The sequence below is a fragment of the Apus apus genome, chromosome 14 (assembly GCF_020740795.1).
Source record: "Apus apus isolate bApuApu2 chromosome 14, bApuApu2.pri.cur, whole genome shotgun sequence".
NCBI classification, from domain to species: Eukaryota; Metazoa; Chordata; class Aves; order Apodiformes; family Apodidae; genus Apus; species Apus apus.
The window spans coordinates 11014369-11036536 of NC_067295.1; the positions used below are offsets into that span (position 1 = coordinate 11014369).

General features: G+C 41.7%; 2 protein-coding genes across 5 annotated transcripts in view; one reads left to right on the top strand and one right to left on the bottom strand.

Annotated features, from left to right (window-relative positions):
• The window catches only part of CLEC16A (C-type lectin domain containing 16A), a 64327-nt gene extending 51942 nt beyond the window's left edge, over positions 1 to 12385 (bottom strand). For all 4 annotated transcript variants that reach the window (XM_051632192.1, XM_051632195.1, XM_051632193.1 and 1 more), the window contains exons 1-7: positions 12184 to 12385; positions 5901 to 6029; positions 5013 to 5146; positions 4111 to 4259; positions 3364 to 3469; positions 1810 to 1933; positions 725 to 899 (exon numbers count right to left, since the gene is read on the bottom strand). In XM_051632192.1, the coding sequence (XP_051488152.1) occupies positions 725 to 899; positions 1810 to 1933; positions 3364 to 3469; positions 4111 to 4259; positions 5013 to 5146; positions 5901 to 6029; positions 12184 to 12263 (897 nt within the window). In that variant the 5' untranslated portion in view covers positions 12264 to 12385. The remainder of the gene's footprint in view (positions 1 to 724; positions 900 to 1809; positions 1934 to 3363; positions 3470 to 4110; positions 4260 to 5012; positions 5147 to 5900; positions 6030 to 12183) is intronic.
• A 1082-nt stretch (positions 12386 to 13467) lies between these two features.
• DEXI (Dexi homolog) lies at positions 13468 to 22168 on the top strand. The gene is made up of 2 exons (XM_051632472.1): positions 13468 to 14444; positions 21529 to 22168. The coding sequence occupies exon 1, from the start codon at positions 13958 to 13960 to the stop codon at positions 14237 to 14239; it is 282 nt and encodes a 93-aa protein (XP_051488432.1). The 5' UTR covers positions 13468 to 13957; the 3' UTR covers positions 14240 to 14444; positions 21529 to 22168.

Genomic DNA, 22168 nt, shown 5'->3' on the forward strand with positions numbered 1-22168 from the left:
GGTAAATCACACTGGACAAAAATATGTGAAGTATAACTCGAGTACAGAAGTGCTAAATTTAGATACCAGTAGTAATGAAAACGTTTCTAAAAATACACTTATGATACTTGGAAAACCATCACTAAATAAATTCTTCAGTCATCTCAAAAGGTAAGAACACCTTAATTTTATGATTGCAAGTATCTCTAAATTCACACTAACAGATATCTGCCTGAAAACAGGAGAATAAGAAGATTTTTTAATGTGTGTGAATGGAAAGAGTCAGAATAGCTGAAACTAAAGTAGAAGTCAGGAAAACTGCTTCACTATTATCAATGGCAAGACAAGAAGCTCTTTGTTATTCAATGCACATGCAATATACTGAATTCATTAACTTGCAAGAAACCTGACCTCTAGTTAATGAAAGTATGTTGAAATTCACAAAGCCTGGTGTATTTTAAGAACAAACACCACTATGGAATATTAGTAAGAGGGAAGGGAAAAAACCCAAAACAACCCAAAAAACCTATTAAAATTAATTTATTTTCTTAAAAGGCAAGTGAATACAGGAACCTGTACAGTTTCTATTTCATTAAAAATTATGTTTCCACTAAATGTAAAGGCTGTATTTTAAAAATAAATCAACTGTATCACATTCAAATACAGAATATACCTGCTGAACAAATAATTATGCATACTGAAAGTAACACCTGTAAGACACAATTGTTTGCAGGTATAAGCTTACCTTATCTTGATTTACTAATGAATACACGTAGAGGGGAAGAAAGAGCCTATTAAGGAGGTGGTCTGTCAGCACATCATTTAAAAATTCACAATTAATGATAAGGATATCATTAAGGTAATGTAAATGATCGAGATGTTCTGCAACCAGGTCACTCAGTTTGCCCCTATTTCTGTGCCTGAAAAAGAAAGCAGAAAGTCTCCAATACAATCAGTTGTCAAAATCTTAAAAACTTAATTAAAGAGTAAACATGTATCCCTTCCACAGGTCACCTTGCGCAGACTGACTGCCTAAAGAGGATTATTTCAGTGAAGTTAACAGCTAGCAGAATATTCAGGCTTATAAGTGCTTTAGGATGCATATACAAGTTTTTTTCCCCAAGTTTCCAGAAGCAAAGTTTTTTAAAAAAATTGATTTTGACTGCAGGTCTTTTCACAAACCAACCACAGAAAATGCTGATATTTGTTTCAAAAAATAAAAGAAGAAATCTATGTTGTGTTTAATACCTATGTCTTCACTTTGAGAAAGCAAGAAACAGCTGTTCATTCTAAGGTGAAGGTGGGAAGGCAAACTAAAAATAACCAGAATCAGGAAAATCTGTGTAATATTCCACTATCAATTACTGAAAGGAATTTTAGGCCTGACAGCTCATATGTTAAATAAAGTCCACTTTTCCAGTTTTCCTTTTTTGCTTAGAATCTTTTTAGAAAGCTCTTATACTAAGATGATACACAGAAAAGAAACATTAAAAAAAACAAAGTTAGTAAGACTGAGAAGCACAAAATACCTTTGTCTTCTGGATATCTACTAAATTGAGCAGAATTAAAACAAGGCTGAAGAAAAAGCATGTTGCCAAACACTAATTTACTTGTACAAGTATTAGCACAGATAGGGCACACAGCATTAACCAATATTCATTTGCAGAATTACAAAAAAAAAACAACTCTGAAAGAATGAAAATATTTAATTGTCTACACAGAAACATATTCAGAAATTAACTTAACCGGACTATTACAAACAAAATAAGGAGAGTATCAGTTTCTGGGAAATGCATTTCCATTCAATACCCAGCATCTGTAAAAGCTTACTCTTCATCAGTCTGCACGCAGTTATCCAGTTCTATCACGTGGCTTCCAATAAACCAAACAAGGTTGGAGAAATAAGGGACAGCAGTTTTATCTCTAATATAATGCAGCATAGGTTGGTTGTCCACTGAAGAGAAATCATTACAAAGAAACAAATCAGTTGCTAATTTAAAAAAGAGCAATTTTAAGAAATACAACAAAGTATGTTCTGAATTTTTATTACATGCTAGCTTTTCATACAGGTATATACCTGACATGGTCTTATGCATGAAATGGACATCTAGAAAAGCATCATATCAATTCTTAGTTAGCCTGAATGAGCCTAATATTGATACATGTACATAGCTCTGAAGAGAAACAAATCTGGTGGAATTCAGAAAGGTTTTTTAGCACATTCTATATTAAAAGGAAGAGGAAAGAATAAAGCAGTAATGCTGAAAGTCAAGCTAGTTAGACTTACATGACACTGCATTAAGGAACACAGGAATCATCAGTGAAGGAAGGGCAAAAGAAAGACAACAGTTAACAGGATTAGGAACTGGGATAGTGGCATCCTCTAAAGGGGTTTAAAAAGCTAAAGCACAAAGCATCTAAACTAGAAGACAGAGAGTAGGTGTTAGATCAGAATATATGAAAAAGTCAGAAAATTATGAAACCTGAACATCTGAGCTGTGCTTTTTCAAGTCTAACCTTTATATCACTACAACATGCAATGAAAATTCTAGACAAGCACATTTTTTTAACTGTAAAACATTCAGTTACATAAATATATAACCAATAGGATACGAAGCCTGCACTTTGCTCTCTTTGTGAGCTCATATTTAGCTTTACATCTCCTTAAAGTAGAGAACAAGTATCAAGTGGCAATTTCTCAACATACAAAAAAGAAAGCCATTTTGTCCTTTGCAGTCCACACTATAAAGAACTTAACTGCTATGCAGCCTATCCAGTTAACCATTCTCAGTGGGAAATTTTATTTCCTTATGTCTTACTGGTAGGTCAAGTACAGGAATTTGTGACTGCAGCCTCCCTGCTTTCACTGGGCACCTCTGGGAATGGTCTAGCTCTTTTTTAGTCTGGAGTGACTGCTGCCTCTAGGAGCTCTACAAGCATATTCTAATGCACTTCAGATCCAAAGCCATGTAGGAAAAAAAGTTACAGTCTCATACATTACAAAGCTCAAGATCTTTAGTAAAAATATACTTGATATTCTTAAAGCACTTTGGTTTTGGAGTTATTATTTTTGGTTGGTTGGTTTTTAAAGACAGTCACATTCTGATCTCTGTTGGAAGGGAAGCTGAAGTCCATTGTGTATTTTTGATACTCTCCTGTAGTTTGTTTTTAAACCATTTTCATTGTGAGGAAACTGTACTCATTACAAGTACATATTGTAGGTTTGGGATTCCATTTCATAAAAACCAAAATGTGCACCTGAAGCATGTCAACATGCCAAGCTTAGACAGAAAATCCTTAAATAATGTAAATAACCAAAAATTAAGCTACAAAATGAAACAAGCATTTTGTACACATGCCTTTTTTATATTATAAAAAGCATACCTTTGTAGACATTTAAAGTGATAGTCCTAACAGCAATCCTGACCATGCTTTCTGGGTGGTTAAAAAATTTAATAGCTTCAGTGTACAAAGCGAAGTCATTAGTGTGCTGGAACAAGAGGAAAGAAAGTATTTATGAATTAACCAAAACATGTACCGAATATTTGTTGGAATTCTGTATGTGAACTGTTTTCCCTGTGCTACTCTGGTATTTTTATGTCCTACTTACATAAGGGAAATGATTTTACAGTGCAGAGTCAGCTGTATTTGTGGCTCTGCATTAAAATGAACTGCTGATGTTGACTTTGCACATACTCAAGGCTTTAACGCCCCCGTCTGGAGAAAAGCGGAATGGAGCAAGGAATAATCCGTTTCAACTTTGGCCTTTTGGCCAACTCGGACTTTGACTAAGCCTCTTAGAACAACGTGGTGCAACAGAAAAGATTCTGTTTATAAAAGCACAAGAAAACAAGCCATAAACAAGTTGAATTCTCAGGGAAGAAGACTTCAGAACTACCAAAACAGTCCAATATAAGACTGACTTCCAGATTTTGATTTTATTACAGCTGTATGAGGACAAAGACCTTCTTTAATCATGCTTTTGCAGAGATCTCCACAACCAAATTTTCAATCACTGATATTACTGTATAAAAATAAATGCAGGACAAACTAAGACAAGAGATTAAATAGAAAACGTGCCAAATTGGTGTATATTTCCAATTAAAATTATTTTCCTTTAGCTTCACTTACCTCATTATAAAAGAAATGTACAGTATGATTATTGAGTTTCAAGGAAAGAGTTTTCAAAAATGATATGTAATATGCCATGATCTCCTCATCAGAAAAGTCAAATTTGTGAACAATAATAGAATTTACATAGTTATTGGAGAGCAGGTAGTCTGAAAAATAAAGAGACATGGCACAGGTTAACAGAAAGAAATAAACCATTATGTTAACTAGCTGTATTTCAAGTGTCAGCTGGCAACAAACTACCTGATGCTTTCCCAGTTTTTACCCAAACAACTCAAGTGATGGCTTCAAGGGATTATATAAGGCAATTGTTCCCCACAAAAGTCTTTGCTCCCAAGAACAAGACAACTGAGAATACACTTCACTCTCCTCAATTTATGTAGGCTTTACAGCTACTAACACTTAAAACAACTCTCTTTTCCTCCCAGTGTCATAAAGTCTCAAAGACTTGTACAGGACTTTTCATGATAGTTGTGGAGTACCTTAAACTATTAATTCTCTGTCCTCTTTGTATGCTTCTCAAACCTCTGAAGTAAATGCAAGTGGCTGAATGCCAGTCCTAAAGACGTCAGAAAAGCTCCAGTACAAAATTATACAAGAGTTCCACTTCAATCTGAAGCAGCAAGGTGAACATTTCAGACCACAAGTACAGAACCCCTTGAAATATGCTAAAGGAGTGTTTCAGCAGTACAAAATACTACTGCTGTACTACTGAAAATTTACACTAAAAGGTACTCTGGAGTCAAACTACACTGTATTTTCAGTAGTGTTCAATTAAAATGATTCAGGAATTCATAGTGTTCTTCTGTGAAGGGACACTAGGGCTAAGTTTCATTAAATGAAAGGGAATTCAATCAAATCTTGATCACTTAATCCTAAACAGTTTAGAAGTGTGTGCTTACACAGCGATGTTTCATGACTGATATTCTCAAAAAGGATGTTCAGAGTCTGCAGGAGCTGTACACACACGTAACGACCTGACTTCTGACGCAAGATGTTCAAGAAGAAGACAAACATATTCTTCTCCAAGAAAAAGCTGAAATAAAATAGAGGTGTTATTAAGTCACTTGTCTTTAACAGGAACATAATTTTACTAGGATCAGATATGATTCTAGGCAAGTTTGCCAAATTATCTTGCTTACATTTATGAAGAATTATTTTGCAAAGTTTTACCAGTGTAACAGAAGAATATACCAACCACTCCCTACATACCACCAAACACCTTAGCTTTACTTATCTCAAACACAAACTACCTTTATAAAAGAACAAGTGTCTTGAAGCAGCCAAAGGACATCAATACAGTCAGATTTGTTTTGAAGTTTATTTTTCTATCGTGCTATTTTATGAGGATTAAAATAACATCTGAATAATTCCCCTAAATATCGTGGCTAGAATGTTATCTATTACTACTATCTTATATAAATTGAACAAGTTACAGTCATATGATATTAATAGATGCATTGAATAAATCCAGGCAATAAAATAGGTTAGATTTTGTATTTATATTAAAGATTTGAGAGTCAAACAACAGCAGTACATGAAAGAGGTTCTGGACTTGGAAAACTTTTTTGTTAACTCTTTGTTTCTTTGTATAATAAGAATATGATCTTTTGGATAATAAGAATATGAACCTGCTTACCCACCTACTACAGGACACAGCTTTCTATCTACAGTCAGGAAATGCAGCTCTGGAAAAGTTAGCCTTTTGAACTAGATCTCTACACAACTCAAATAGTTCTTCAAAGAAAAAACAACAAAACAAAGAGTCAAAATTTCTTAGAAGTACTTACTCAAATACCGAGCTGTCATTCTGATCCCCCCATATCAGGATCTCTGTTATAGAACGAATAGTCTCTACCAGCAGGTTACGGTTGTGATCTGTTACTGTTGTGTTTTTAGTCAAAACATGATACATGTATCTAAAAGAGAAAAATAATGACAATTAATATGCTATCCTGCCACTTTCACATGCACCATGTTTGTCTTGGTCACTGTAACTTAACATAGACAGACATATATGACATAAACAGACATACACTATTTTACTGTCACTGTAAAATTTAAGAATCCTAACATTTCCTTTTAATATTGATGGAGAGAGAAAAGTAACTGTTAAAAAGAATGTGATAAACGAAACAAATCCATAACTAGCCAGGTGAGTTATGAATGCTTATGCATATGCTAACGTAGGACTAGAAATGATGCTTCTTACACTAGTAAGAAAGCTTTCTTTGGAAGTTATGTTAAAGTCAAAGGAGCGATGAGCAACAAAAAGGTGAAAGAAGCAGGCAAGCACACAGTAGCTGAGATGGAAAAATCTAATTCTAGAAAGGGGCACATGCAGAACTACAGAGAAAAGTTAGATCCCTTCTCTTGTCACGTCAATTGGATGGTTAATAATCAGGACTGTCAAGCCTAATCACTCATCTTGGCAAAGCTTACTCATCAGGTCTCTGGCCCTTCAAGCATGGAAATACTGATTGGGAAGGTGGCAAATTACAGCTTTACCATCTCAAAGGGCAAGAGTTTAAGGCCGTCTAGTGAAGATTAAAAAAATGTATGTCTATATTACACAGGTGATGGGAAGCTAATTAAAATCTGAAAGGTTTGTATTGAAATCACATTTCAAAAAACAGTATTCCCATCAATTTTATCTACACCAAGAAACTGAATCACTGCACTGGGCAAACATGCAGCTGGAGACTAAACTGCCAGTTAACTGAACACACGTATCAGGCTGCTCCAAATATTTCTCAGACAGGAAGACAAAACAAGCTATTACCTAGTTAAAGAACCTTTTTCACACTTGAGTTCAATTAAAAAAAAAAAGTTTGATCATATTTACAGTTTACTTAAAATCTGCAAAATTTGCTTTGGGGGAATCTTCTTCAACCACTGAGCTGCCACTCAGTAGGTCAGAGCTTCACAGGACTTGTTGCAAGACAGTCTGTCCTCATAAGCCATGCAAGAAACAGAAGCTATTTCAGAGAAGTTTATTTTGCTATTATGGTAAAATGCTGTATGTTGGCTGATCTTGATATTGCTTAATAATCAAATAACGATTGTACTGTGTTGAGTACTACACAAGGACACTGAGAGGTAAACAACTCTCAGAAGTCACAGTTTAAACAAACTTGATGTACTGCATGCTCCCTTCTCCTTCCCCCAGAATTAGCAATGTGATAAAGCCTACATCACATTAAAGTTACCCTGCCAGACAGCAAAGGAAAGAAGAAGGAAAAGGGAAGAGGTGGCAGGAGGGGGGGAAAGATTGGCTTCTCATACTCTTTCTCTTCAGTAAAAAATTTTCTCTCCTTTACGCAGTTTTTTCCCCTCCTAAATCAACACTCATTTTCCAAAACCAGAATAGAAAACTGCTCAGATTGAAATCATTCTATGGAAAAGTTGATATCTAGTTATCTCCTACAGTCTTAACTGCCTGGTCACGTGCCATCCCCTAACAAAACAGCAAGCCAAAGAGCACCTGCAAATCCTCTTCAACTAATCTGATGATCACAGTTCAAGATTCCTTCTCTGGAGACTGGCAGCATGATGACTCACAGTGAAGATGAGAGAGTTTAAGTCTGACCACACATGAGAATTCCTGGGGCCTTCTAAAAAGACCTGTGAAAACTTTCCATTATGGCTCTACATGTATTGTCAGGACAGTGAATCAAACCAGCAGAAACTAAGTCACTGTTCTGAGCATGCATCAGTTAATGGAACAGTGGACAGATGAAGACAGAAGGCAATCAAATCAGAAGAGTTCATTCCACAGCAATCTGTATAGTAAGTATTTTTCCTGAGAGCTAATTAATACTATACTACTTCACATATTTTAGCCTATCTATTTGAAGTAATGTCAGTTATTGCACCTGGGAACACATACTTCTCACTACTATGATACATTATGCAAACTTGGAAATAAAGTTTATTCCAACAGCAGATCTCTGGGAATTGGAAGCAGTGGGAAAAATTACATGCTACTATGTCACCTCAGGAGTCTATGGGACACAGAGCATTACAGGTGCAAAAAGCAAGAAACATTGACTAGTTAAGCAAACTAATTCATAGTTAATGTATTCTTAGTATTATTACTGCAAAGTTCCTTGATTTGCTAACACACTGAAGCACTTAGAGAAAACCTGGGCTTCACTTTCAAGCTCTTCCTTCGTCTACTTACTTAAAAATGAATGAGAAACCATGCACAGACTTTGTTTTTCTTAAAATATATGCAACATACCATATCATGACAATATGAAGTCTCACACAAAACCAGTATTTTTATATTTACATAAATCCTTAATGCTTGCCTTTAAATGCTGATTACAAATGGTTGAGTTTGTGCTCTAAAATGCTAAAAGCTCAAAGAGGAGGTTTTTGTGAACTCTGTGTATTTGAAGACTGCCTTCAAACAAACAAAAACCTAACAAAAACCCACCATGCAGGAAGTGTCAAGGCACCCAGCACCATCAAAATCGGTGGGAGATTTCGCCAGCAACTTAAGAGAACAAACAAAATTCTGAACATTTTTCTGGTAAGAAACTGTGCTCAAAGGGATAATATAACTCATAAATACACTGTGTTAATTACTTTCCTACTTACAAAAATGCACTAAAATAGATAAGAGTTTAGGAAGTCAAGCACTCAAATCTAAAAACCTCCATATGAATAACCATAACATGTTTGCTTCTTCGTGCTGCCTGTAACATGTAATTAGTATGTGCTCATAAAGGAAACTCGATGTACAGCACAGACAACCCTTCAGGAAATGAATCAGCTGAGAAACAAGTCCTCAACCATACATGTTTATGGACATTGCATCTGACCAAGTCATGAAAAATGCTCAGCACCCAATTCGAATGGTACAAAATCTTTTGTGCAATCAGTATGCACTTAAAATACCAAGTGTAGAGGCAATAATGGGAAACACACCTGAAGGTAACAAACAAGGCTATATAAAATACCCCTTAGAAAAGTAGGAAAAAAATTGCATCTAAAAGCAAAGATACTAAGCTAAGTTTCAGAGCCTTTCACTTCAGCAATAACATCAAGGTTATTATCAGATTAACTCTTCAGAAATGGTTCAGATACATCACTTATAAACTGTGGGAAATAATAAAAAATCCTCTTCATCCATTCCAATGCAAAGTCAAAGTTTGTAGATAGATGAGGAAAGAAGACAGTTACACTCTCAAGGAGACCTGACTATTCATCTTCTAAGGTTAGACGATCCTCAGTTGGGCAATATGCAAGACTTTTTGGTACTTTAACCACAGGTCACAGCTCCTAAGCTGAGGAGCTGCAGAAGCTGAGTACAGCGAGTATCACAGTCAGTGGCTGGAGAGAGCTGTAAGAAATCCTGACCTACACAAGAACGCCGGGCTTACGTGCAAAGGAGGTCACAAGAGAAAAGAGAAGAACACACAGCTTGTGAGAAAGCACTAGCTTCAAGTTTGTGCAGCAAACTGACAGTGTCTAAACCAGCATTCATCCATTTGCTTTTAGAACTGGAAGTATATAATAAAGCAGAGAGTATATAAGAAGCGAGGAGAAAAGGGCCTTGTTTCAAGCTAATGGATGTCACCTTTGGGAAGTGGATTCTGGCCTTTTTTCGGGTGCAATTTTATGTAAAGATAAATAGGTAATTTCAGATCACTTTCACAAGCAATCACTAACATTGTTCCTGGTTCCAGAATATTTAGGTTTTCTCCAATAATGAAGTTATTGGTATTCCCTTAATACTAAGCAAAGGGCATGAAAACGTCAAGTTCTCTGAAAAAAATAAAAATAGTCAGAAGCCCCCAGGAAGTTGTCAGTACAATTTCATAGTCTCCCCAGCCCACAATTTAGCAAGGTATTAGAAAGCTGGATTACACTCCATTTTCACTGGACCAAGAGACTATATCAAAACAGTTGATACAACAGCCTCACAAATTTCTCAGGGTGTTTGCAGAAAGACTCAGTAATAAAATTTGAAAAGCAAGCCTCAAACTGCATTAAAGCTGATGGGAAAGGAAGTTTCAGATCCAGCATTGAGAAACCAGTAACTCTCTCAGTATTGCTAAACAGATGTTATCATTTACAGTTTGGACTAAACTTCACATTATGCATGTTAAAAAATAAAAATATTCCCCAGGGTTAATTTCACTCTTGTAACATAGCATAATATACCTTTTATAGGCTAAGCTAACCTGTCATAGCAAGGTTGGTGCATTCTACTCAATTCATCACATGGAACACGTGAAGAAACAAACACTTAAAATATACATAGTCTAAACAGATCAAAGGTCTTGGCTGTCCTTTGCATACTGCCATTTTAAATTTCACAATTAAAGAAATCACATGCAAAAAAGCAAACAAACTGAAGTTAATATTTTAGTAGATAAGCATATACTTTTAATTCTCAGATAAGAAGTCAAGAATAAGCCACATTTATAGCCTGATTCCCTTTTGCTGCAAATCAAACAGGGTATCACTTTTTCTACCCTCCATGGCCCTGAGAGAACATACAATCACATTTTTCTTGCCTCAAAGATTCTAACATCCTGAAGTCTCCCTCTCACCAGCCTACGTTTTCTAAACTTAAACTCCATTTCTTCTAAGTTAATAATGGGTCAGCATTCTTGCTCTGTCTTCAAGTGTAATATCAAAACCAGATAGATTTAAAGCTCCACTAGCACTGAGCCCCATGACAACCCCTTGCATGCTAAATAAAACTTTCCTAGGTTTTATCTGAGGATGACTTCTCCTCTTCTTCCTGCAATGCCAGATCATGTTGACTTACTAGACTGACCTACCATGCTTTCAGAACTACTTTCTGCAGTGCTACTGCCTCGACAGTTCTGTATTTACAGACTTGATTTCCTCCCTGTCTTTGGTAAAAAGTAATGCATTTCAATTAGTCTTGCTGGCTTTGAACATATTCCCAGTTTAGAGACAAAGATCAGAATCCCTAAATCACCTTGATAAAGTAATTGCAAGATCCAAATCTTCTATAAATGCATCCTACTCATTAGTGTCAGACCCCATTCATGTCTTCCCTGTAATCTGACTGACTAATCATTGAAAACTACCAGCCACTTATTTCTCAATGAGCTATGTATTCAGTGATTTCAGTACAAAATGACTCCCTTCTTAATGAACCCCTTTTCTTGTTCAGTAGAAAGAAAAGCTAAAACAGTGGGTCTCATTTTTCTCGCAACAGCAGAACCCTTAAAACGGAACAGAGAATTTAAAATAGTTTTATCCCTTGCCATCCTTTCAACTCTCCAGTGGCACAGCTAGAACAAAACTATTTCACCTTCTGCATTCAGCAGTAACACAAGGATGTCAGACTCCGGAGAGCAACGCTGAAATTCTCAAAGCTCAAGGGCTTTACTTCTGCGTCAGCTGCTGGGCCCTCTAACCAGGGTATATCCCCATGGCCTTCAAAACCACCGTCCTGAGCACCGTGAGTCACTGTGATTGCTGAGACCCACGCACACCTCAGAAGGTCTCTGTTGTTTACAGGCTGGGACCAGGCTCCTCACTTCCCCGTCTTAGCCACTACCAGGAAACAAAGTTCTCCCTCAAGAGGAATGCGAAATGTCTTGTATTTCTCACTCCTTACACCCTACTCCACCGAAGGAGCCTGTGGCACAATTAAAAACCAAGCCAACCCGTATCGCAGCCATGAGTGCGACATGACATCACCACCTGCGTCCTGCCCTGAGACATTCTGGGACGAAGAGGCAGATTTCCGTAAGTAAGGCACCAGCCCGCCCCGCGCAGGGGCTGCTCCTCTGCCGACCCGCTCCGGCAGCTTCGGGCTGGGAAGAGCTGCGCGGAACCGGCGGGAGCGGGCGGCCCGGGGGCCGCTTCCCCAGCCCCGCTCCTGCGGGACCCCCGAGCCGCCCCGGCCGCGCTCCGCAGCCGCCTCCGCGGGCAAACCCTGCCCCGAGCACCTCCGCAGCCGCAGCTTGGTCGCCGACAGGCCCTGACGCCGGCTCGTTCCCTTCGAGCCCCCTCAGGCCCGCGGCAGGGCCCCGCCGCAGCCCCCTCACAGCTGCCCCGCGCCAGCTCCGCGCTTACTTGAGGTGATCCAAGGAGTGGATGCTGCGGGCGGCCTTCCCGTGCCCGCCGCCCACCCAGCTGCGGGAGCGGCCGAACATGCTGGCGGCGAACAGGCTGCTACGGCCCGCAGAGCTCTAGGGCTTCATGGCCGGGCGGGGGAGGGCGGCGAAGGGCCGGGCGGCCCCGGAGGAGCGGACCCGGCGGGCAGCCCGGCAGCCGCCGGCGCGCACCAGCGGCAGGGCGCATGCGCGGCGGGGCAGGCTGGGAAGGGCGGCCCCGCGGACCACAAGTCCCGGCAGGCAGCGGGAGGGCGGGGCGCGGGGGGGAGCCCGGTGTGCCCGGGGCTGCTGCTTCCCGGTCAGGGTTCCCGCGGGAAAGTGGGAAAAGGTGCCCCAAGCCGTGCTCCTCGGGGAGCCGCGCTGCTGCCGTTCTTCCCGGGGTGAACTCCAGACGTTGTCCCGCTGGTGCTCAGCCCTTCCCGAGCGCCCTGCGCCTGGAGGGCCGCGGGGGCCCGCGCCTCTTGAGCCGGGGGACTCGGCTCCATTTCTAGTTTAATTGATTCGTTCTGTCTCTTTAGCAGGTACGAGTTAAGCCTTGGTAGGTTTGTGAGCGCACCGCTAAGTTAGAAGAACGTAACAGACTAAACTTGGCCTAAAGAAAAACGTGTGTGTATGCCTCCCAAATACGCTGTGATCTGAAATAGAATTTGGCCCCTAACGTTGCTTGTTCACCTTCCGTAACTCAAATCCAAGCCGTCCTGGTGGGGCCACCAGGATAGTGCAAGAGGCAGTGATGGAAACTGAGCTGCTGACCATCCTCTCGCTAAGGTTTTTCCAACGAAGATTGCACGGTTAGTTTTCAGAGCGGCTTGAAAGCTAACTCGAGGCAGAACAGAGAGAACAGGGCAATTGATGACTGTCTTGATCAGCTGTTAGAATTTTTTTTTGCTTTAACTGGACAAAGAAACCAAATCTAAGTATAGACTGCAGCGTTTATCGGCCAGCCCTTGGTCACCAAAGAAACACCAGCGAAGTCGGCAGTGCCCAGGCCCGCCTGGCTGTTCCAGGGGGCTTGTACGACAGCAGGGAAACAGAACAGCTTCCAGGGGCAAGGAACGCGCTGCGCACCGCGCTGCTGCGGACGGCTGAAGTGCCCGGGGAGCCGAGGGCGGGCACCCCCGGGGCCGCGGGTCCCTCCGGGCAGGCGGGGCGGAACGCGGCTGCCGAGCCCGCAGCGGCAGCGCCCGGCTGGGCCGCCCCGGGTCACCGGGCGGGGCGGGGAGCCGAGGGGCGGGCACGGGTGTCCCGCAGTCGGGGGTCCCGCAGTCGGGGGTCCCGCCGCGCAGGCCGGGCTCGCTGGCGGCCGCAGGGCATCCGCGCCGAGCGCGACAACGCGCCTGCGGGCTCCTTCCAAAGTTTGCGGGCGGGAGGAGGAGCAGAGCCGCGGCAGGACTGCAGCAGCCGGGCGGGAAATGCCCCTGAGGAGTCTCCTGCCAACGGCGGGGCTGCGGCAGCGCCGCTGAAGCCCGCGCTGGCCGCCCGGCTGCCGGGCGCCTCTTCCTCCGGGGAAGGAGGTCACCGAGCCGGCCGCGCTGCGGCTGAGCCGCCCCCGCGCCCCTGCGGGGCTCGCTGCTTCTCGGGGTCCGGATCTGTCTCTGGGGTTTTGCCTTTTCCTGCCAGCGGGGCTGCGGAGTCCTGCGCGCCCCGCTCCCGGCTCCGCGCTGCCGCCCGGGCTGGTCGGTGCCCGCTGCCCGAGCCCGCAGCCCCCGCTGCCCGCAGCCCCGCACGGCTGCATGCCCGCCGCGGTCTCGGCACGGCTGGATTCGCTGGAGTCCTGGGCCTTCCATGCGCTGCTGGTGCTGCCCTATATGTTTTACGTGGGCTTGTTCTTTGTCAACGTGCTGATCCTCTACTATGCCTTCCTGATGGAGTACATCGTTCTCAATGTAGGCATCGTCTTCCTGCCCGAGGACATGGACCAGGCTCTGGTGGATCTGGGGGTGCTCTCCGACCCTGGCTCCGTGCTCTACGAGACGGACAGCGAGCTGGATGTCTTTGATGGGTACTTGGAGTGACGCCCTGGGGCGCTCCGAAGCGACTGCGGGGTGACACCGCCCGGGCCCGGGTGTCCCGGCATGGCCGTAGCTCGGGAACCGTCTGGGCTCCTTCTACGCACCGTCTGCCCTTCCAAATGCCCCCCCGGTGCAGGGACGCAGGGGGGTGCCCGGGACCCGCTGCCGCCGGGCAGGGCCGCGGACACGCAGAGGGCTCTCCAGGGAAGTAAGTCCTTTCCTCGGGTTCGTCCTGCGCAGCGGCCCGCGGGCCGCTCCGGCCGCCGCTCCGCGCCCCGCATCCCCGTGCGGAGCCGCCGTGTCCGGTGCGGCCTCCGCAGGACGGCGGGGCCGGGGCCGGCGGGGCCGGGGCCTCGGCAAGGAGCGGGCGAGCTCTGCGGGCCGGGGGCGCCGGGCGCTGCCCCCCCGTGTCCTCTGCTGCACCGCGGGGAGAATGTCTTTCCCTAAGGACTCGTTTTCATAGTTCGGAGCCTCTGCAGCTGTTACGATACGTGTTACGGTCGCAGCCGCTGAACAACTTGGCTAATGCGGTCTTGAAAGCAGCTCTGAATCTAAATGAACACCCAGGGTAGGATTTATTGACGTTCAGGGAGCGTACTTGAGCCAGAAATACCTCTTCACCAGATGCCCTTTAAAACCTCTTTCTTAGATAGTAAGAAACCTACCTTGCTCACCATTCCTGTCTTGTTAATTGTAGCACAAGGGTTTGCTTGATCAATTTGTTATTGTAGTTTTGAGTGACACTAAAACTCCGTAGCTACGACTTTTTGTATGTTAATGAAAGCATTCACAGTTTAAATTAAGATGTGTGAGCAAATCTGCTGGTAGAATTTTTAGCAAAATATTGTCTGTAAATTTGAAACACAGCTCAGGGTACCTTTTTGTTTTCTATTTGAAACTATGGAAATAGGAAATTCTGTTGTAAGATTACAAACATAACCTTGGTGAACATACTCTACAAATACCATTTAGCACCAAGCTATTTTAATCTGTCTTCTAATTTAAAAACAAACAAGCCTTCCCTGTAGTGCTGTCCTTCACACAGGTTAAACTGTCACCAAAATATTTCTATTCAGATTCCATACAAAGCAAGAGCAGCTGATTTTAGTCAATAGTTTAGAAGGAAAAAATGGAAGTTCTTGGTATTGAAGTAACATTGCACAAACACAGTTGAGTAAAGCTTGGTCAGAGGTACAAAGAAATCCCACTGCATATAGTTACTGCAAATAAAATTGGCCATGACAACATTTGGTGGTCCAGCCCGAGCAGCTGGATTAGAGTCACTTCTGCTGGAACAAAAGGTTTGAAGCAGAACTAAACTACCCCCAAATACTGTTGGCTACTTTTGTGGCTGGCTCCTCTGCTCTCTTTTCAGGTAACACACATGCTCCATATTCCAGGAAAGAAATCCATAAAAAGTAATGAAAATTTAAGCAAAATACTGGGTGCAAAAAGCCCTAGCTGCTTTCTCCTCCAAAGTACTTTTCCCTAAACCCCAAATCTTATTACTCCAACACCATCTAATACAGGGATTAAAAATACTTTTTAATCACTTCCTTTTTGCTGTTTAGGATTTGTCACGATGAGTTGCATCTGGTTTTCAGGGAGACCTAAGGAAAACAAGAGACCTCACTTTCCTCAGTGGATTTTTCCTACTACATGAAGACATGGTTTGATAGACCGTGGGGTCTGAGCACAATTGTGTTCAGTGTAGATAAATGGGCTTATTAACATTTTCCTTCATACTAACAGGATAAACAGCTCTGCAAACTTTTTGCTCTTCCAACTATAAAATCATGTTACCTCCATATGTAGAAATCAAAATGCAGATGTCTTCACAAAGCTCAGAAGTCTCAGTTTATGTCCATCTTGAGCTAACAGGGCTCTGCAAAGGTACCAAGCTCCAGCCTTTACCCTTTAATTTGGAAGGTCATGGTAGGTGGTGGTTTCCACTGAGAATCAAATCAAACCCCTAAAGTTAGATCAATTATTAGAGAGCAAAAAAAATACATGATTACTGTGCTTTGTCTATTTATAGAGTTAATTATATTTATATACACAGCAACCAGGCCACAAATCATGCAACTATTGAGCTACCAGGCAAAGATTCAGCATGTCAGCATGAAAAGGGATTTCTGTTAATGTCCTGGTGACAGGTTTCTTCACTGTTCCATACCATGCCCCCTCACCAGCTCCCTAGCAAGGCAGGCAGCTGTGTTGGAGCTGTTTTCTGATTCGGGAGCAGAAGCAAGGCACTGAAAGGGCAGATTTAAATTCCTTGGGTGCCTATCCTGGCAGGGACCCGAGCTGTGGCTGAGTGTTAAGCTATGCACTCCATAGGCCTAGGAAGGCTGCACCTGCCCTGCTCACTTAGACCCAGAAATGCTGAGGCTTCACAAGTTGCTGTTGGAAGAATGGGTCTCAGTTTTAGCAGCAGAGATGAAAAGTACATAGGCATACTCTTTGCATTAGATGTAAGAGGAACATTCTTTATGTGACTCACCAGGGATGACTGGGAACAACTAAAAAGCTATGATTAGCCTTGGCTGAAAACCTTGCAGCGTGCTCCTTGCATTTAGAGCAGTGCCTTGCTCCAGGAGGTGATGGCATGCGTGACAGGGAAACAAAGGGGGGAAATCCCAAGGGGCCATTCTGCAACATGTGGAAAGGCTAATTTAGAAGTAAAAATAAAAGAGCAGGTGAATCAGAAGAGCTCTGTTCTCTCTTGCACCAAAGCCCTCACTTGAGTAAACTCAGTAGGAGCAAAATTACATCCAGGTTTCTGAGCATAACTGAAGGTAGACAGCTGAGCAGCTCAAAGAAGCTTCCTATCCAGTTCAAATATGGAAATCAATCTGTGTAAACTGAGCAGAACTGAGCTTGCTCATGTCATCTACTTTTTTAGTGTGAGTGTGCCAGGTTGAAGTCCCCTGGAATAAGGTGATGTGACTGTCCTTGTACTGTCTTAAAATCAGATGTGACTCATCACAAAGTACTCTAATCAGAAAGACAATGAGCACAAGCAATAAACAATGAAAACTGAATAGCAAATACTGGACTTGTTTAACCTTACAGTACAAGCATTATCTATATTTTTTCATCACGGGGAGTTATGATTAATGTCTTCAATGAGCAGAACCCAGGACTCAAAAACTTGTGACTCAGGACTTTTGCTGAGTGCCAGCATCTAAATCCTGAATCAAAGAAGTAGCTTTACTAACTAGCTCATCAATATAGTGCCAGTTAGAGCCGGCTCAGTGTCTATGAGAGACAGCATGGCCCAGTGGAGAGAGAAATAAATATGCTGGACCCCTTGCTGTGTCTGCCACTGATATTTCCTGTGAGCTTACTTTATCTGTGCCTCTGTTCCATCTCTCTAAACCAGAGATGCCATGTAAAGGAACAGATCAGAAGAATGATCATGAGAAGTGTCAGGATTCTCTCATAAGAATCCACCTCCTGACTATGTCCTTTTCAGACTTTGAATTTTAATGACCACAGTGCTTTGTTACTTATTTTACCTTGCCATTTTGCACTGTGCCCTTCCCTTATTTGTAGAAATCTCAATGTTAAAAAAAAAAAGGTGGCTTGTTGACTCCATGATACAGATCAGTTGCCTGTTCTATGTTATAGTAACAATAGGATTAAGAGCAATAGCTGTGATTTTTAGAACTGTCTTTTAAATTTTGAGATATTATTAATAGAATTTGAGTCCTCAAACTCACCTGATTGCTCTGCTTTAAAGAGATGTTTGACTGTTAGCAGGAATTCTATCCTAGGTGGAAGGAAGACAAAATTGTGGTTAAGTGATGAACTGTCTGTACAGACCCATATTAAGCACAGCCATGGACAGTCCTAAGTGATTTTGTACCAAATGCACTCACTTAGATACAGCAAAAGGAGAAGACACATTTTGAAAAAAGTTTTGGAAAAGCTTCTGTTAATAATATAAATTAAAGTGAGGCATAGAAAATAGAGACCTTCAGTTTAGGGTAGAAATAGTTCAGGCCTGAGTATTTAATGTGTTAAAAGCCCCAGTCACAAGTCATTCTAAAGAATATTAATAATAAAAGTAATTTCTGTACTTCTTCCCTATAACAATGAAGCTTACTATGATCAGTTTCTTTGCTAGGAGATGGTTTTAAGCTGTCAATGGAATTAAGAAGCAAAACTAATTTCATTCTTCATGTTTGTTTGCTCTGGAGGAGGGGCAAAGTGACACTAGAATTCAGGTAGCAACTAGCAATCATAGAACTGAAGAAAATAATTATTTGCTTAAAGGCATTTTATTTGTGTATTTGGCCAGTCTGATTCTTTGCATTTGTCCCCTTGGAGTGATTCTAGTTTATATAGGTAGAACTGTCCCAGAGAGTTAAATAGTACACATAAGTGGCTAAATATTTCAATTTCTTCAGGGAAACTGTCAAACTGTCTTTCTTTTCCCAGCTGAGTTTTAGTACTTTGGCCACAAACTTGGGAAAAAAATAGCTGCATAATTTAAATTATGCTCTTTGAGGACACAAATACAAATACATTTCTAATGCATGTGATTAAAAGGGTAAAAACTAAGAGCAGTCCTGTGTGGAAAATAATGGTATAATGGAAAAAGATTATGTGCACTGAATGCTGCTGGGTAAAGCTCTAGTTCAGTTAATAGACTTAAATCTATATACTCTTTGAAGGACCAGACAGGCTTGCTCAGACAGTAGAGACCAAACAGGCCATGAGATGGGAAACATGCTCTTGCAGAAAGTCAGGAAACAGCAGTGTCAGGGTGTCAAACAGTCACCATGTTTCCTTTGGTCCAGCCTGAATTGTGAAGAACAGTAACTTCACAGACAGAATTAACAAAAATATAATTACTTTTCTTCTTCTAACACTAGAGTTACACTAGAATAGCCACACAGTTAAATGCTTACAGGCATTTTTTAGGCTATTGGAAGACTATAGCTCTGAGAGTTTAAAAATATTTGCTACCTTTTAATTTTCTGGGGTTTTTTTTGAAATTTTCTGTTAAAAATTAGGTTCACATGAAATTTGAAGGACAGACTTTAGAACAGCTGAGTAGAAAGGCAAGATTGAATATCCTGGTCAATTGTATCATTTATACTCTGTTTAGTATCTGCCACTACAAATTAGTCTTGGACTAGCAGCTCTACAGCAATGTTTGAAACTTCTGTTAAACAGCTTTCTCCTTTGCTTTGGAGCCCCAGTACATTTTGCTGGGCTATTTGTATCAGCCCAAAATATGGTCTACAGTATGGAATTCTAACAATCCTAACTTGTCAGAGCTGCTGTTTCCTCTTTCCTCCTTCTTCATTTTTGAGCATCTGATTACTGTCAGCAGGGTACTGTTGGTGATAGACAATTGACAGAAATTCCCCACTGGACACAAAAGTGCTTCTTGTTTCTGACCTAGCATCTACAGCAAGTGGCACACAACAGCACACAGAATGTGGTGATGAGGCAGACCATGATCACCAGCTCCATTTTCTGCCTCTGACAGGGGCAGGGGATACTTTCTGGGAGAACACAAGACCCTGACCAAGATCTGCAGTCCATTCTCTTTGTGCTTTCCCATAATCCACAATGGAATGAAGAATGTTAGAAGCTATGTTGCTTCCCAGCTCTTTAGCAAATGTTTTTCAAATCTGTCTCAGTGTTCCCAAGTCCTTCTGTAGTTCCTTGCTATCAGTACAGCATCTGAATATCTGAAAATGCTTATTTTCTCCAGTCTTGAAGATTTCAATGTTCAGTGTTCTCTTCTCATCATTAATGGTGTTGTTGAATAGAGACTGGTCCCTGGTATACCCTGCTACTGACTTCTGTCCTACCAAGCCTTATTCTTTGCTTCCAATCTTTTAACCTTGTTTTCAGTCCATTGAAGAACCTTCCTCACAGTACAGTGTCAACCTGTTTGCCCATGATACTGTATTCCTCAGTGTGTCCATGCTCCTGCAGAATATGTGACCGTGGCATGTCAGTCTTTATTTGGACTCCTGGTAGATTCTGTTACGCCTTCTGCAGCTGAAATGCTGGCAGCTCTCCTGCCTCAGTACCTCTGGTGCCAGCCAACCTGATATGATCTGCTGAGCTCCAAGGACAGAACCTGAAGAAGAGGAGAGAAGCTGTGTTCTCCCCTGCAGCCCACTGAGAGCCTTTTCACAAGAGCTCCAGGCTTAGAGCAGATCTGTCAGCAGGGCTGGTACAGCTTGGTACCTGTTGTACAATGAGATTAGCATGTTTACTGTGTAGGGCCCATGGCCTTTCCATGCTGTGCAGGAGGCCTGGAATACCCACTGAGGGGAAGGAAGGAAGAGCTGTCCCTTAGAGACTTGCTCCACACAGCAGAGATGATCTCCTGAGCTGCAGGCAGCCAGGGGACCTGCTCTTCATCTATCTGTGCTTCAACTCTTCTTCATCATGGATTCATCCCCAATCATCCCCTCTCAGAGCTGCACCATTCTGCACTATATTAATTAGTCATCTCTAAGATCACAAGACCAAATGGATACAGTCACAAGTGCACAGCATAATTCACAATTACAGTTCCTATTTAAAGAAGGCTTCTCAGGCCTTGTGTTTACTTCTGTTAATAGTAAAAAATCACCTCTTACTGGCTGCTGGATACTTTGATACAGTCAAGGCAAATTAGATAAACTGGAATAAAGCAACATAACAGTAATTTATTCTTGTCAGTATTACCAAGAAGTTACCCCAACATATTATTTACCTCCATAAGTACTTACCATTGGATCCAAAATGCTTTGAACAAAGTGACTCTAAAGAAGAAAGTGTGACCAAACTCAGAGGCTACATCAAACATAGGCAATACATATTAACACAATTATAAAAACATTAACAACAGTCAAATTAATAGTATCTGGTTAAGAAAATATAGCCAGTTCAAAAATCAGTTTTATTAGGTAGGTCTAATGATATCAAGCCTAGCATAAAATAGGCTATTCCAGCTGTATGTCACAACTGGTTGTACTATCATAAGAGCAACCCTTACTGATTGACATGATGGACTGTGGTTGACAGCTTAGTGTCATACCCTGCACATTAATTTCTTCATGCCTCTATTAAAACTACTCTAAGGACTAGTGTGCTCTGATATTAACAGAAACTGTTACATTGATTTATCTGAATGGTTGTTCAGGACTTTATTCCTCAATGGTTGGGGTTTTTTTGGTTTTCTTTTTACAGAAGTAAACGACGTGGCGCCATATCTATCATACATGGTGTTTTAGGTTGAGAGGGTTACTCTGTATTTGTTTTCTTTTAAACAGATTCATTAAACACCTGAAATGGATTATGACCAGGTTAATGGATCGAGTCATGGAAAGAAAGTATTCCCTGAAATGTAGAGATGAAAGAAGGACAAGGGGACAACAAGAAGAGTTGTCATCAGACCTTGTCAGGTGTGACTTTTCTTCATGTTCATTGCCTCTTGAGTGTGCACTAACTGCAGTGATTCATGCACCATGCTGGGCTTCCATAGGTAATTCTGGGATGGACTGTATGAACAAGTAATATAAGCTATGTTATATTATAACAGAAAATCAAGATGTTCCTCAGATTTTCTAAACTTTCGAATAAATACCATGTCACCCAAATGGACACTCACTACATACTGCTTAAGTAAGTTTTACAATTGCACATTGAAAACTTTACCAGCCAGTAGTTCAAAGGCAGTGCTTTCTCAGGGGAAAATATGCAAGGAGGCTCTGTTCAGGGAGGTGTTACGGTAAGAACTGTGCTACTAAGATATTTTATTTAAATCATGATTTTGAAATAGATCAGAGTGTGAATTTTATATGTCAGATGGATTAATTATCTAAACAGGATACTTTGCAGATTGCCTAAGCTCATGTTCCTATGTACAGATGTGAAAGCAATACAATAAAGACTGACCTTTTCCATGAAAAA